The sequence below is a fragment of the Dama dama genome, chromosome 30 (genome assembly GCF_033118175.1).
Source record: "Dama dama isolate Ldn47 chromosome 30, ASM3311817v1, whole genome shotgun sequence".
Classification (NCBI taxonomy): domain Eukaryota; kingdom Metazoa; phylum Chordata; class Mammalia; order Artiodactyla; family Cervidae; genus Dama; species Dama dama.
In genome coordinates this window covers 32,115,820-32,128,977 of record NC_083710.1, presented here as the reverse complement: position 1 = coordinate 32,128,977, position 13,158 = coordinate 32,115,820, and the positions used below count along the sequence as shown (strand labels likewise).

Genomic DNA, 13,158 nt, shown 5'->3' with positions numbered 1-13,158 from the left:
GCAGAGTTCTAAAGAATAGCCAGGAGAGATAAGAAAGCCTTCCTCAGTGATCAATGCAAAGAAATACAGGAAAACAACAGAATGGGAAAGACTAGAGATCTCTTCAAGAAAATTAGAGATACCAAAGGAACATTTCAGGCAAAGATGGGTTTGATAAAGGACAGAAATGGTATGGACCTAACAGAAGCAGAAGATATTAAGAAGAGGTGGCAAGAATACACAGAAGAACTGTACAAAAAAGATCTTCACGACCCAGATAATCACAATGGTGTGATCACTGACCTAGAGCCAGACATCCTGGAATGTGAAGTCAAGTGGGCCTTAGGAGGCTTCACTACAAACAAAGCTAGTGGAGGTGACGGAATTCCAGTTGAGCTATTTCAAATCCTGAAAGATGATGCTGTGAAAGTGCTGCACTCAGTATGTCAGCAAATTTGGAAAACTCAGCAGTGGCCACAGGACTGGAAAAGGTCCATTCTCATTTCAATCCCTAAGAAAGGCAATCCCAAAGAATGCTCAAACTACCGCACAATTGCACTCATCTCACACGCTAGTAAAGTAATGCTCAAAATTCTCCAAGCCAGGATTCAATAGTACACGAACCGAGAACTTCCAGATGTTCAAGCTGGTTTTAGAAAAGGCAGAGGAACCCGAGGTCAAATTGCCAATATTCGCTGGATCATTGAAAAAACAGGAGAGTTCCAGAAAAACATCTATTTCTGCTTTATTGACTACACCAAAGCTTTCGACTGTGTGGATCACAATAAACTGTGGAAAATTCTGAAAGAGATGGGAATACCAGACCACCTGACCTGCCTCTTGAGAAACCTGTATGCAGGTCAGGAAGCAACAGTTAGAACTGGACATGGAACAACAAACTGGTTCCAAATAGGAAAAGGAGTACGTCAAGGCTGTATATTGTCACCCTGCTTATTTAACTTATATGCAGAGTACATCATAAGAAAGGCTGGGCTGGAAGAAGCACAAGCTGGAATCAAGATTGCCGGGAGAAATATCAATAACCTCAGATATGCAGATGACACCACCCTTATGGCAGAGAGTGAAGAGGAACTGAAAAGCCTCTTGAAAGTGAAAGAGGAGAGTGAAAAAGTTGGCTTGAAGCTTAACATTCAGAAAACTAAGATCATGGCATCTGGTCCCATTACTTCATGGGAAATAGATGGGGAGACAGTGGAAACAGTGTCAGATTTCATTTTTTTGGGCTCCAAAATCACTGCAGATGGTGACTGCAGCCATGAAATTAAAAGACGCTTACTCCCTGGAAGGAATGTTATGACCAACCTAGGTAGCATATTAAAAAGCAGAGACATTACTTTGCCAACAAAGGTCTGTCTGGTCAAGGCTATGGTTTTTCCAGTGGTCATGTATGGATGTGAGAGTTGGACTGTGAAGAAAGCTGAGCACCGAAAATTGATGCTTTTGAACTATGGTGTTGGAGAAGATTCTTGAGAGTCCCTTGGACTGCAAGGAGATCCAACCAGTCCATCCTAAAGGAGATCAGTCCTGGGTGTTCATTGGACGGACTGATGCTGAAGCTGAAACTCCAATACTTTGGCCACCTCATGCGAAGAGTTGACTCATTGGAAAAGACCCTGATGCTGGAAGGGATTGGGGGCAGGAGAAGGGGGCGAGAGAGGATGAGATGGCTGGATGGCATCACCGACTAGATGGACATGAGTTTGAGTAAAGTCCAGGAGTTGGTGATGGACAGGGAGGCCTGGAGTGCTGTGATTCATGGGGTCGCAAAGAGTCAGACACGACTGAGCAACTGAACTGAACTGAATTTGCCTCCAGAATATGTTCCTGTCATACCTCTCAGTTCCATTCAACCAAGAACTCAAATATAAAGTCATCATTTCACCATCTCCCACTTCTAATCCTGTGCATTCCATTTCCCAAGCCATTGTCTTGCTCGTGTATTTGTTAACCTCCTAACTGGTCTTCCTCCTTCCGATCTTCTCTCATAGCAGTATGATTTTTACAGTAAGAATCTGATGTTAGTGCCTTCTTTAAATACTTTCATGAGCTGCCATATGCTTGACCTGAGCCCTGCCTTCTCCAGCCTTTGTCTGATATTAGCCTCAGGGACTCTTGTTCCTGCCCCACTTCCAGGGCTTTTGCTCTTGTTGTTTCTATGGAACCAAAATCATCTTTTCTCCCAGCTCTCCCTCATCCTGCAGATCTCAGTTCTCATGTCACCTCTTTTCAACCACCCTTTCTAAAGGAGCTCCATTTCCTTCGCTGCACTTAACACATCTAAATCTGAAAACATAAACCTATCACTAGCAGCTAAAGCTGTAGAGAATGTACTGGTCTACCTAGGTTCAAATTCTGACTTTATGACCTTCCTGTGGCTCCTTCTACTCATCTATTAAAAATGGATGCAATACAACTGCTGTGATGAGTTACAACAATGCCTAGCATATACTAAGTGCTATTTAAGCATTTGATATAATGATTACATATACTTGAAGGCAAGGACCCCCTCGATTGTCTCTCTATTCCTGACACTTACAACACCCAGTTTACAAAAGTTTGTCAAATGACTATTGTTCCCTTTCATTGTTCCATTTGTATTAGTGAGAGTCTACCATTTCCCAATCTTTATTGATGTTTTTACCCGAGAATCACCAATTAATGGGGCTTCTCTGATAGCTCAGTTGGTAAAGAATCCACCTGCAATGCAGCAGACTCCGGTTCGATTCCTGGGTTAGGGCTATCCTCTGGAGAAGGCATAGGCTACTCACTTCAGTATGCTTGGGCTTCCCTTGTGGTTCAGCTGGTAAAGAATCTGCCCGCAATGCAGGAGACCTGGGTTCGATCCCTAGGTTGGGAAGATCCCCTGGAGACAGGAAAGGCTACTCACTCCAGTATTCTGGCCTGGAGAATTCCATGGACTGTATAGTTCATGGGGTTGCAAAGAGTCAGACATGACTGAGTGACTTTCACCAATTAATGTGCCTTCACAGTCTATTTTACATGCATTTATTTAATTCTATTCACATCACCAATTGTCACACAAACTACAAAAAGTACAAAAGCATAATCCATCTTCCAATACCAGGTGAGGGTCAAGTTGAAAGAAAGGAACTATACAGGAAATCACAGGAAGAGTTCAGGAGTCCTGAACAAAGCACACTGCCTGTCACACGATGTATTTAAAGCTGCAAATGCTGCCACAGGAGAATCTCTTGTCTTTGCAGCGGCCACACAGTTCCTGCCGATGGGGCCTCCTCAGATTGATGTGTCTTTTCTTTTGAGGGCAGGAACAACGAGACTTTAAACAGGTCTTTAGAAAAGAAGCAACAGTTTGGACACTAAATCATCAAATTTAGTTCTTCAAATGAAAATATTCCTCCCTACCACCTATCCCTCCTATCTCTATCCTTTGAATCCCACGAGAAGTCCAAGACTAAGTTTTACAAAACCACTCACTGCCCATAAAGTGTCATGCATTTTTTTCCCCAGATGAATGGCCAAAGATGACCTTTAAGAGAAGATTGCTGAGCCAAACCAGAAGATATAAGAAAGAAGTTATAAAAGTTAAAGTTGTGTAGAGTCTTTTCATTATGTAGGTTTTCACATTTGTAGCCATGTGGGAGTGAGGAGTAGCGAGTATTAAGTGATTTGATTACCTGAACTGCAGTGATTCTCAACTGGTAGTATTTTACCTACTAGCAAACATTTCAGAATATCTGGAGTATTTTTGGTTAAGACAGGAGGGAGGGGTGTTCTAGGCAGCAGCCCAACCTTTTTGGTACCAGGGACCAGCTTCTTAGACAATTTTTTCATGGCCTGGGGATGGGGGGTGGGTTGGGGATGATTCAAATACATTACATTTATTGTACACTTTATTTCTATTATTATTACATCAGCTCCACCTCATATCATCAGGCTTGAGGTCCTGAATGTTGGGGACCCCTGTTCTAGAGGAAGCTAAATGTTTTCCTTTCAGACATGGCTAATCTTTGCTGAAATTTGAAGTGTTTTTAACCATTATCCCATTCTATCTTGCTGATATTAAGAAAAAAAAAATCACACACCAAGGAGAATGGTATACTGCCCTGGTCCACCTTCCCAATCCTGTTAATCTTTGAAAATGTATGATCACTAATCTATTTTCTGTATATGTCCATAGCCAAAAAGAGTAAGTCAAGCTTTACCTTTTATATTGTGAAAACAGGCATTTTTATTTTCCAAATGAGTCTATATGGTTTATCAAATGTTGGATATATTACACTTATACCTTCCACCCTCTGGCTGATGAGTATGCATCCTTAAGAAAATTCTAACAGTGACATACTCACATAGTGTCTACTCTATGTACTGCTCTAAGCACTTTATATAAGTCCATTTAGTACTCACATCACCTTTATAAGGAATAAAAAGCTCAATGAAAAAAATTGTAATTTAAAAAATCACGACTTACTCTAAAGGTAGGATTCTGGTTTTGGTAATGGTAGGTTAGGTAGTTCTGACTAAGTCTTCTGCTTAGGATAACTAGACAAGCTGAGCAAAGATACTAATTAAAAATAAGAACTACTTGAAGGCACTGGAGAATCACCAAAGTATCCCAGAGAAGGAAACCCAGAAAGAGAGATGAGCCTGATATTTGGGACTATCTTCTCTTCAAACGCAATTCTGTAACAGGTAAATTTTTAAGACAATAGGAAGCTGAAAATGAGCTTCACAAGCTGATGAGGCTGAGGAATCTTAAATATGTCAAAATGGGAGAGCACTGGTTAACAATTCAGGTTTTGTGCTGGGACCCTGAAAGGCTACACCCTAAAGTAAGAATGAAACAGAAAATCACAGATGCTGAAGCCCAACTTCAAAACAGCTCAATTATAACTGGCAAATAGTAATCAGAAATTGCTAGTATCTTCATCTGCCTAACATAAGCAAACAAGTCTTCTGTGAAAAGATACTATTCTGGCCTCAAATTATCACTATAATTTTTCACATACAATATATAGCACTCAAAAGTAACCAAGTTTCTAAGGAGACAGAACAACAATTCCTTGAAAACCAAGGAATGTGAAGAGGATAGCAACAGAACCACAGAAGATTAAGTTAATGGGGTTTCCTGGTACAGATTTTAAGAAAATGACGCTTAATATGCTCAAAGAAATTAGGCTGGTATTTCCAGCAGAGAAATGGACACTTATAAAGACATAAAAATTCTGGTACTGAAAAATGCAGTAAGGGGAATCTATAACTAAATAGGTAGTTGTACTGGAAAAAGCAGAAGGCAAAACGAGAGAAATGAAAGATAGTTTAGTAGATGATACCCAAACTGCAGGAAGGAGAGACAAAAGCATAGGAAACACAGAAAAGAGCATAAAAGATTTAAGGGATATGGTGACAGTTCTAATATAAGTAATTAGAAGAAAAGAAAATGGAGATGGAAGTAATATTTTAAATGACAATGACTGATAATTTTCCAAACATGATAGAAGTCTCCAAGTTACAGACTTGTGAAACTGTAAGCAGGTAAATACAAAGAAACCACAATTAGGCATAGAATTATAAAACTTCTAAAAATCAAAGCAGAGAGAAATATCTTAGAAGCTAACAGACTTAAGATGAAAAAAATGAGATATTACTTCAAAGGAGCTGCAGTGAGACCAGCAGCCACTTGACAGAAACAATGAAGGTCAGATCCTTAAGGGGGAGAAAGAAACTACTGCTGCTGCTGCTAAGTCGCTCAGTCGTGTCCAACTCTGTGTGACCCCATGGACAGCAGCCCACCAGGCTCCCCCGTCCCTGGGATTCTCCAGGCAAGAACACTGGAGTGGGTTGCCATTTTCTTCTCCAGTGCACCAACCTAAAAACTTTACACTCAGCAAAAGTAACCTTTAAAAAAGCTATCCAGACAAAACAAAATGTGTCATCTTCAGATGTGCATTACAGGAAATATTAAAATGAGGTATTCAGGTCAAAAGAAAGTGGTCCCAGATACAAAAAGGATCTAAAAGCAGCAGAAAGAGTAAATATGCAGTTAAAACTAATTAGACTACAAAAATAATGTCTTTTGAAGTTTAAAAATAATATACAACAATAACAGCAAAGAAGTTAGGATGAAGAGATAAGGGATTAGCATGTTCTAAGGTCACTGCATTGTCAAGGAATGATAAGATCAACATCTACATAAACTGCTTAAGCATACTGTAAGATGAACCTTGAAGAACACTAAAGAATGAATAACTGCCAAGATAAGGGAGAGTGATTTAAAAAAAAAAAAAAAAACTCAAGTGAACACAGTAAGTAAAAGGAGTATAATAGTAAGAAGATATATTTAAATCCAAAGTAATTATAATAAACTGAGAATGTCAGACTAGAAAAACTAAAGATAATAGTTTAAAAATATTAGACTAATTTTTTAAATTACTTCTAAGTAGTATAAAAATATTTTTAAGTGAAAGATTTAGGTAAAAATTCTTGATTATGAAAATCAACGATGTCACACTTTTCTGAAAAGCTTAAAGAGCCATCTCCTGCAAGCTGTTTAAGAGCTCATCGAATTCTGTGACACCCTAGACTTTGGAGACACCATGGAATCTGATTACAACTCTAATACTTAGTATCTGTCTAACTTTGGGCAACTTATTTTCTTACTGAACGTTAGGTTTTTGTTCTGTATCATGGGAATAACACCTACTTCAAAGGTTAGGTTACAGAAGATATGAGAAGCACTTGGCTCCAAGTTTGGCACATAGCTTAATATGCAGGAGAAAATGGCAACACACTCCAGTATTCTTGCCTGGGAAACTACATGGACAGAGGAGCCTGGTGGGCTACACGCCATGGAGTTGCAAAGAGTCAGATATGACCAGTCAGATATGACCACCACTACCAAGAGCTTAGAAAAGGTTACCTATTAAGTTACATGCGAACTATTCACAAGGTGTTCGAGGAAAAACACACATACCACATACGTAAACAAACCACATAAGGCAACTTAAATCTCCTCCTTCCCCGCAAAAAGACTAGAATTTATGCTTTATTTTCTAAAATATTACAAAAATTCAAACAAATAGCAAACTGAACACTCCTACACAAATATCCACATCTAGCAAATCCTAACATTTTGCCACAGAATCTTCATGCTTAATAATGAAAACATTATGGACACAATGGAAATACTCAGTTTGCTTACCTGGCACTGGATTGCTTCCACTCGATAAGGGTTAAAACTCTTTTGGCATTTGCAACAGAGTTGTTTGAAATAAACCTAAAGAGAAATTTGCCTTTTACAGAGGTTTATGTGTACCCTAGGCTCCCAGTTCTTAAGCAATCCATTCCTTCACCTTGCAGCTTGCTTTTGCCCAATCTCTATGCTGAGGTATTAAGCTCTTGTGGTGCTATCAGTCACTTTTTCTTATTTTTTGAATCTCATTTTACCTGTAAAATTGAGACAATGCCACTCCCTTTTTCTATAGTTTTGACAACTACCCAGTAATGTACATAAAGCACTACAGTAAAATTCTTCAGTAAGAAGCAGCTATTATAATTTTATTCATTGCACAGACACAACATTTGACCTTCTCCTTTTGTCCGGATCTATTTGTCTGTTTCTAATTTTTTCAGTATTTCTCCATTTGAAATTCAAATTACTTATAGTTATACACCAATGCACATGTTTCTAGGCTTTGTCCATTCTCACTTCAATTTATAAACCTTTAAAATCATACTTTGACAACAAGATGCCTTCCCTCTGACAGAGTTAATCGTCCCCCTTCTGTATTATTTTTATACCACTTCCAAGTCACCAGTGCCAACGCATAGATCACCAATCTCATCTTGTCTGCATCATTCCTATCAGAATCAATTTCTTCAGGATGAGTTCTATGTCTTGTTCTTTGTATTCTAAAATCATGAGTGTTTGAATTAAACCCACTGTTTTTATTCTAGCAAGAAAAGGAAAGTAATTTAAGTTAAAATATCTTTCACCTCCAGGATCTAGTAAATGGCTAGTGCAAAAGAGAAAAAAAAAAAAAAACTTTTCATTCACATCTCAGCATACCTCCTTGCTCTCTTCCCCTATACTCCTTAAGTCAGAAAAGTGGTTATCTAAAATGCAACAGCATAGGGGCCTCAAACTCAAATGCTTGTAGAGGTTAATCAGAGAGACTAGGTGTAGGCTGCTGCAAAATGAAGGGCAAGTGCAGAGTGAAGGGAGACAGAAGCTACTCAGTCCCAGTCTACTGCTCCTCACACAGAAGTGAGGGTGTTTAAAGACCAGAGTTTGTTCAGGAAAACCTAAAAATGCAGAATGTGAAATCTTTCCCAAACTTAATATGTTGAGAACTAATTCAAATTAAGGCATGGAGCCTAAGTCAGTCAGTCTCTCAAGGTTAACCTTCACAATAAATTATTTCTCTCACTGCCCCACCTTGTGGACAGACAATGGAAATTTTCTAGAGCTAAAGCCCAAATTTGTTACAATACACCAACTGAAAAATGATTATACAGGTTGTATTTCACAAGGAACTCAGTTCAGCGCTCTGTAGTGACCTAGATGGGCCGGATTGGGGGTGAGATAGGAGGGAGGTCCAGGAGGGAGAGGATATATGTATACATATATCTGATTAACTTGGTTGTACAGCAGAAGCTAACAACACTGTAAGGCAACTATTACTATACCCCAATTAAAAAAAAATTATAACAAGTCCCAATGTATACAAGGTCAAGAGTTCATCTAAGTAAGGTAACATTTTGTCCAACGCAACTACCAAACCAAATGTAACACCAGGATGTGGTTCAGGAACTCAAGCTCTTGTGGACAGCCCAATTTCGTTCAGTCCAAACCTTTGCTTAGCACCTACTACGTCCTTGGCAATAAGGCTGCGTTATAGTCACGTCCCATTAGGACACAGTCTTCCTCCATTTAACATCCATGCCCGCCCCATTCTTCTCCCATATCCCACTCACTTTCACTTACCTTATTAGTTCCAGAAATGCACCACACATAAGCACTCTCCCATCTGGTCTTACAATCTTTACAGTGAAAATAGCCATATTTGGGTTCTAAAAACTGCAAATACAGAGGAAAAGTCCTTTACTATCTTGAGGGGTCAAAAGTGAGTGAGAAGTCACTCAGTCATGTCCAACTCTTTGCAACCCTACGGGCTATATACAGTCCATGGAATTCTCCAGGCCAGAATACTGGAGTGGGTAGCCTTTCCCTTTTCCAGGGGATCTTCCCAACCCAGGGGTCGAACCCAGGTCTCCTGCATTGCGGGCAGATTCTTTACCAAGTGAGCCACAAGGGAAGCTCTGAGGGGTGAAGGAGGGAGAAGGATAAAAAGCCAGATCCTGTTATCCTTGTGGTTTTGTATAAGTAAAAAACAGGAAGCCTCCTTAACCTCACTCATAGCTATTCTCAAGGTCAGTAGATGAACTCAGCTGTCAAGGACTGACGACTCTGGGACTCCAGCTTCTCTCAGGCTTTTCCAATCTGTTTTCCCCAAGGACATGAGCACCAGCTGTACAAAATGAAGATCTGATCACATACTTCACAAACCCAAAACCCCTCTTTTGCCTCATTTGCAACAGCTATGGGTCCCAAACTTTAGAGGTTTCACAGGCTTCAAGTTGGCTCCTCATTGTACCAAAAAGCTAAAGAAACAAAGCAAAAGCACAGGGACTTCCCTAGTGGTCCAGTGGTTAAGAATTTGCTTTCCAATACTGGGAGGCTGGTTGAACCCCTAGTGGGAAACTAAGAAGACCACATTCTAAACTACTGAGCCAGGGGCTCTGGAGCACGAGTCGCAACTAGAGAAAAGCAGGCGCGCGGCAAGGAACGATCCCGCGTGCCGCCAGTCAGACCCAAAGCAGTCCAATCAATAAATTTTAAAAATCCACACAGGACATGTAAAATACATGTTTTCAGAACTTCCTCTCTCCTTTATCTTTATCTGCTCTCATGGCGCCAGAAATGGTGGGGGTAAAAAAGAAGGCTAAGGCGAGGGGAGAGAAAGCTCACCTGGAAGTTAGGCCTCCCAGGCGGCTGGCTGGAGTCTACCGGGGCCGGCTTGCTCTTCCTCTCCCGAGGACTCGAGGAGTCTTCCTCCGCCAGCTCCTCACGCGGCTGGAGTTCCTCGAGGGGATCCTCTTCTAACCTTGGTGGTGGTAGTGGCGGGGGCGGCTGGCCAGCCACCGGAGGACCCGAGGGCGCCTTCCGCAGTAGCACCTGGCCGCAGTGGCCGGGCACTGGTGAAGAGACGCCCCAGGCGGACGCGGGTGCCCTGTGGCCTGCGCTGGCCCAGGAGGAGAGGCTGTCCAGGGTGCGAGGCCCCAGAGAGCACTGGACGGACTTGCCCACCCGGGGGCTCACCTGCACGCCCACATCCTTGGTGTTGGCCTTGCGCAGCCGCAGGCTCAGGCCGGGGTTCATATGGGAGAAAACGGCCATGAGCTGGGCTCTCTTGTAAGGGTCCACGCAGTAGTCGGAGGCATTGGAGGGCATCAGCAGCCTGGGCCTGGCCAAGAAAGTGGGGGGAACGTTGGTTTGACTCCAGTGAGGTTGTCTGTGCTCAGAGGGTCCAGACTGGCCCAAACGCAGCATGTTCCCATAGCCCGGGTACAAGCTGTAGGGAACACAGAAGATGCGCTCCATCCGACCACCTGGCGCCCAGGCTCAGCACAATATCCCGAGGCAGTTTCAGTCCTTGTTTTGTCTTCCACCTTCATCCACCCCCTTTTTCTCCAGGTCACGTTGGTTCACATTCTTCCAGAGCTTCTCCATTTATTTCAGATTCTGACGAGTGCTGCTGCCTATTACCCAAATTGGAGGAGGGAAGGCAATATCCCTACCTAGAGAGGCCTAATTGCCACCTGATCCATAATTGGAATCTCTCTCTCTCTCTCTTCAATCCACTGCTCTTGAATCTTTTTTTTTCAAAGCTGTTTTTCATTTAACTTCTTATTCACACACATGCTTTAATGCAATTCTAATTTATTCCTATGCATGCTTAGTAAATTCAGTCATCTGAATCGACTTGGTGATCCTATGAACTGCACCCCACCAGGCCCCTCTGTCCATGGGATTCTCCAGGCAAGAATACTGGAGTGGGTTGCCATGCCCTTCTTCCCAACCCATGGATCGAACCCAGGTCTCCTGCACTGCAGGCAGATTCTTTACCATTTGAGCTACCCAGGAAGCTCCAATTTATTCCTATAGTGACTTAACAATTTCAGAGATTGTGTTTTAAAAATAAAAAAGATTGAATACAAGCAGCAAAATTTGAGCTGCTGCACTATTATAGTGAGCATAAAGAAGACAGTATTATAGCAGAATGCATAAATGTAAAAAACCTGGTTCTGCAGCAGCAAGGAGCATAGTTATGGGGGGGGGGGGGCAGTGTATTTAGTGAAAAATTACATTTCAGAGGGTTGTATAACATGTCAACCGTTCTCATTAGTCCACTCTAGTGAGAATTTTCCCCAAAAGCAGAAAAGAAGCAAACTGTTCTTAGAGGTTAAATGCAGACTTAATCACAGGATAGTTAAGTATCTTAAGTAAAAGACTTGAAGTGAAACTTGCCGTGCTGCACGTTAAATCGCTTCAGTAGTGTCCCACTCTTTCCGACCCCATGGACAGTAGCCTGCCAGGCTCCTCTGTCCACCTGGGCCTTGTTTACTAGACAACTTACTCAACTGGATGGTTCAGTTTCCCCATCTAACAATATTAAAAAATTTATAAGATTATCGTAAGGTTAAATGTGATATTACTTATAAAGCAACTGGATGATTCAGTTTCCCCATCTGACAACTCCAAAAAATTTATAAGATTACCATAAGGTTAAATGTGATATTACTTACAGAGCATAAAGAATAACTCACAGATGCTCATTAAGAGGTAGCTGTTATTGGCTAAAGATCACAGGTCTGGGTATCTGTGCTATTTAGACCTAGATGATCATAAGCTTTTGTGTCTACAGCCAAGGATTATGATCAAACTAAAATGACACCTCAGGTACCAAGTAAACGGCACCCTTTTTCGAATTCAAATTTGCTTTCACTGTTCATTGGTCGGAGCCTTTGGATAATAGCAAGGCCACTATCACTTTCAGAATCCAGTTGGCTTTCTAGGTCCTACAATAAACCTGAATTAAGCCTTGTGCTAGCCATAGCCCATACTCTGTGAATGAGACTGCTGTCTTCCAGGGCAGTTTCAGAGCATTTCAGGCACAAAACAGGTGCTTAGCACTCTAGGAGCGTCAAGGATACGTCAAGGATACTACGGAAGCCTGCAGAAGGAAGTAATATCTAAAACTACAAGAGACTTGAGATAGGCTTAACAACTTTTCAAGCCGGGAGTCTCAAAGGTTTTTGAAATTCTGCTGCCCAACAGCAACACGCATTCTATAACCAATGTCCTGCGGCTTCAAATCTCAGCCCCTTCCACTCTACAGGGAGCTCTCCGTTGGGCAAGAAGTCATCCACACAGACTGACCACTGTGGGGTTTTTCTAACGTCTGCCCACTTTAGGCAACGCCCTCTTAGTAGAGAACAAAGACTTTTCACAGACCGCAGGCCGCGTCGGGGGTGGGGGCGGCCATCCAAACGAGAGACGGAGCGGAGGAGGGGGGAGGCAGGGCGTATACATGGGGCGTGGTCCCTCCAAACAGCGCGGCTTGGTACTCTGAAGGCTCGGAAGAAGAGAACGAGCATCCCGGCTCTTTCTTGAGCGACTCCGGACTGACGCAACGTTTAGCCCTCGCCACAAGCGGCAGCACTGACGGCGCGGCCAGAGTTTGACTTCCGGTGGGCGTATACACTGCGTGCTGCGTCATGGCGTCATCGCGTGACATATCCCGAGAGCGGGCTTTTGGCGCGAGAATCTGAAACCCGGTGGGCGGAGGTTGGGCTGCTGAAGTTTGCTGTCTGGGGCGGTGGGTCTCCGCCAAGGAGCCTGTAGGATCCGATTTCTTATCTGAGTGCCGGCGCGTTTTGTCAGCCTCCTCTGGCCAAAAAAAAAAAAAACCAGCTTCACCTCTGAAGGCGGTTAGTGTTGGCAGGGGTGGAGATGGGCAGCCTTCCGCGGTCTCAGGCGGCGGGGAGCGCCTCCGGTGCTCGGGTGGGAGCCGAGCCTCCTGCCCTCGCTGGTCCCTGTCCGCCCCGCACCGACAG

General features: G+C 42.6%; 2 protein-coding genes across 26 annotated transcripts in view; one reads left to right on the top strand and one right to left on the bottom strand.

Annotated features, from left to right (window-relative positions):
* The window catches only part of ZAR1L (zygote arrest 1 like), a 92,841-nt gene extending 80,234 nt beyond the window's left edge, over positions 1 to 12,607 (bottom strand). For 20 of the 23 annotated variants that reach the window (XR_009691373.1, XR_009691384.1, XR_009691385.1 and 17 more), the window contains exons 1-3: positions 10,010 to 12,607; positions 8,966 to 9,058; positions 7,181 to 7,255 (exon numbers count right to left, since the gene is read on the bottom strand). Coding sequence is in view for 2 of the 23 variants with exons in the window: in XM_061133671.1 (XP_060989654.1) it covers positions 3,167 to 3,310; positions 7,181 to 7,255; positions 8,966 to 9,058; positions 10,010 to 10,642 (945 nt within the window). In the remaining 21 variants the exon portion in view is untranslated. Of the gene's footprint in view, positions 1 to 2,843; positions 3,311 to 7,180; positions 7,256 to 8,965; positions 9,059 to 10,009 lie in introns of those variants that run through there. The other 3 variants (XM_061133671.1, XM_061133672.1, XR_009691390.1) reach the window with 3 other exon arrangements.
* Positions 12,608 to 12,703: 96 nt separating this feature from the next.
* Positions 12,704 to 13,158, top strand: part of BRCA2 (BRCA2 DNA repair associated) — a 51,809-nt gene continuing 51,354 nt past the window's right edge. For 2 of the 3 annotated variants that reach the window (XM_061133655.1, XM_061133659.1), the window contains exon 1: positions 12,867 to 13,032. The gene's annotated coding sequence lies outside the window, so the exon portion shown is untranslated. Of the gene's footprint in view, positions 12,793 to 12,866; positions 13,033 to 13,158 lie in introns of those variants that run through there. The other variant, XM_061133657.1, reaches the window with a different exon arrangement.